This window comes from Haplochromis burtoni, unplaced genomic scaffold (assembly GCF_018398535.1).
Source record: "Haplochromis burtoni strain Fernald_Lab_line unplaced genomic scaffold, NCSU_Asbu1 Contig_1162, whole genome shotgun sequence".
In the NCBI taxonomy this organism is placed as follows: domain Eukaryota; kingdom Metazoa; phylum Chordata; class Actinopteri; order Cichliformes; family Cichlidae; genus Haplochromis; species Haplochromis burtoni.
Genome location: NW_024583523.1, coordinates 50,577 through 53,285, shown reverse-complemented (window position 1 = coordinate 53,285; position 2,709 = coordinate 50,577). Strand labels below are relative to the sequence as shown.

General features: G+C 42.7%; 1 protein-coding gene across 1 annotated transcript in view; it reads left to right on the top strand.

The window, feature by feature from the left end:
* Positions 1-11: 11 nt before the first annotated feature.
* LOC121813121 overlaps positions 12-2,709 on the top strand; it is a 3,259-nt gene continuing 561 nt past the window's right edge. The window contains exon 1 of the mRNA XM_042216649.1: positions 12-2,115. Coding sequence (XP_042072583.1) covers positions 278-2,115 — 1,838 coding nt within the window. The 5' untranslated portion in view covers positions 12-277. The remainder of the gene's footprint in view (positions 2,116-2,709) is intronic.

Below are 2,709 nucleotides of genomic sequence, written 5' to 3'. Positions count from 1 at the left end.
ATATAACTGTCCTCAAGCATTGCTCCCTCTAGCGGTGGTCAGTGGTGATCGAGACCAGCCATTTGCACAGAAATCTTTGCTTGGCTGGAGCATCATTGGCTACAGTGACTCTGAAGGTGATTGTGAAGATGAAATAGGAGTAAGCCATCGTGTTATTGTTAGACAAGTCTTGCCAGCTGTAGGACCAGCTCACAAGCTCAAAACGGAAGTTCACTTTGTAAGCAGAAACAAAGTCAAAGAAATACTTACTCCAGCCGAGACACTTAATGTGCTAGAGATGGACTTTGTTGAAAAAAGTGTTGAAGAAGAGTCAATGTCACAAGAAGATCTACTGTTTCTAGCCAAAGTAAAAGAAGGCATAAAACAAAGGCAAGATGGCCACTTTGAAATGCCACTACCCTTCAGACAAGAAAGACCTGACTTGCCAAACAACAAACTTTGTGCAGAACACAGACTGAAGTGTTTAGAAAGGCGTCTCAGAAAAGACGAGCGCTACTACAAGGACTATGTGACTTTCATGCAAGACATCATAAAGAGAGGTGACGCAGAGAAAGTGCCAGACGCTGAGCTAAATAATCAACCAGCATGGTACATTCCTCACCATGGCGTCTACCATCCGCAGAAGCCAAATAAGATCCGCGTCGTCTTTGATTGCTCTGCAAGGTTCCAGAATACATCGCTCAACGAGCATCTCCTGTCAGGACCTGACCTCACAAATACTCTTGTTGGAGTTCTGTGTCGTTTCAGGAAAGGACGTGTAGCTGTCATGTGTGACGTGGAGCGCATGTTTCACCAGTTTCATGTTGCCCCAAAGGATCAAGATTACCTCCGATTCCTATGGTGGGAGGATGGTAACATGGAAAGGTCCACATCAGTGTTTCGCATGAGAGTCCACTTGTTTGGTGCAGCATCTTCACCAGGATGCGCAAACTTTGAATTCAAGCATGTCGCTGCGCAAGGTGAAAATAAGTTCAGTGAAGCCACGGTGAAGTTCATGCAACGCAACTTCTACGTGGACGACGGTTTGGTGAGTGTGGATTCAGTGCAAGAAGCTATTCAACTTGTAAAAGAAGCTAGAGAACTGTGTGCCACGGGTAAGCTGCACCTGCACAAGTTCATTAGCAACAGCAAGGAAGTGATTGCTGCTATCCCAAAGGAAGAATGTGTAGCAGGAGCAACTGATCTGGATCTGGCACTAGGAGAGCCAAAGATAGAAAGAGCTTTAGGGGTCCAATGGTGTGTAAGCTCAGACACCTTTCAATTCAGAGTGATTGTAAAGAATAACCCCTTCACTAGAAGAGGAGTGCTCTCGACAGTGGCCTCAATATTCGACCCACTTGGATTCGTCGCTCCGTTCATTTTAGTTGGTAAGAAACTCCTCCAAAGAATGTGTCAGGAAAAGCTGGACTGGGACGAGCCGCTTCCAGAAGATCTCAAGCCTCAATGGGAAGCTTGGCTCAGAGACCTCCAGAACCTGTCCTCCATAAAGATATCACGTTGTTATGTCCCATCAACATCTGACCAAGTGAAGCAGTATGAGTTACACAGCTTTTCTGATGCCAGTGTAACCGGTTATGGTGTGTGCTCATACTTGAGAACAGTGACCAAGTTTGGAGAAGTACAGTGCACTCTTGTGATGGGTAAAGCAAGAGTCGCTCCTACTAAAGTGACAACCATCCCAAGATTGGAGCGTTCTGCGGCTGTAGTAGCTACGAGAGCAGCTGACTTTCTAAAGAGAGAATTGGAGATCCAAAATATTCAGGAGTACTACTGGACTGATTCCAAAGTTGTCCTTGGTTATATTAACAACGACGCAAGGCGCTTTCATGTATTCGTTGCTAACAGAATACAGAGAATCAGATCAAGTACAGAACCAAGTCAATGGCAATACGTTGCCTCTGAACAAAATCCTGCAGATCACGCGTCACGTGGAGTCATGACAAAAGAACTAGTACAGTCCAACTGGTTCACAGGACCAAGTTTTTTATGGCAAAAGGAACTACCACAAGAAGATGCTAAAGTGAAAGAGATCAGTATCGAAGATCCAGAACTCAAAGTCACAACAGTATTCGCAGTTAAGGCAAAAGAAGAGAAATCCATTTTAGAACGACTGGACCTTCCTTATGGTCAAATTTGACCCCAAACTTGAAAATTCTTCAAACATTTAGAGACAGAGTGGATAAACATAATGTCGCAAACCACATAAGGATGGAGCATTTGAATCAATAAGATGGTGAAATAACACGCAGTAAAATGTGGATCATGTTGATTATGTTTATTCCAGTGTGCAGAGGAGTCAATTCCCTTCACAAAGTTTATAAATTCACTTGAACCAAAATTAGGAGCACCCGGTGCTGCAAGAGTTAATAGTCACAATACCCAAGGATAAGCACAAGAGCATGACTGATATGATGGGACTGGGATTTTGCTACACTTAATTATTGCAGACACAACTAAAACTATAACTGAAACTAATCAAAACTAAACTAAACTAGCAAACAATTGGTAAAAACTGATTAAAACTGATATAAAATTGAAAATCTGAAGTCGAAGCTAAATAAAAATAAAAACTAATGAAAATTGCAAAACTATTACAACCCTGGTCCAGACTAAGATGGCGTTGGACATCTTCAGGGCAGAAAAGGGTTGGTGTGACCAAGGTGTGGTTTGGCTTGTATAATTATCAAAATGTTACAGTGAAAAAAATAT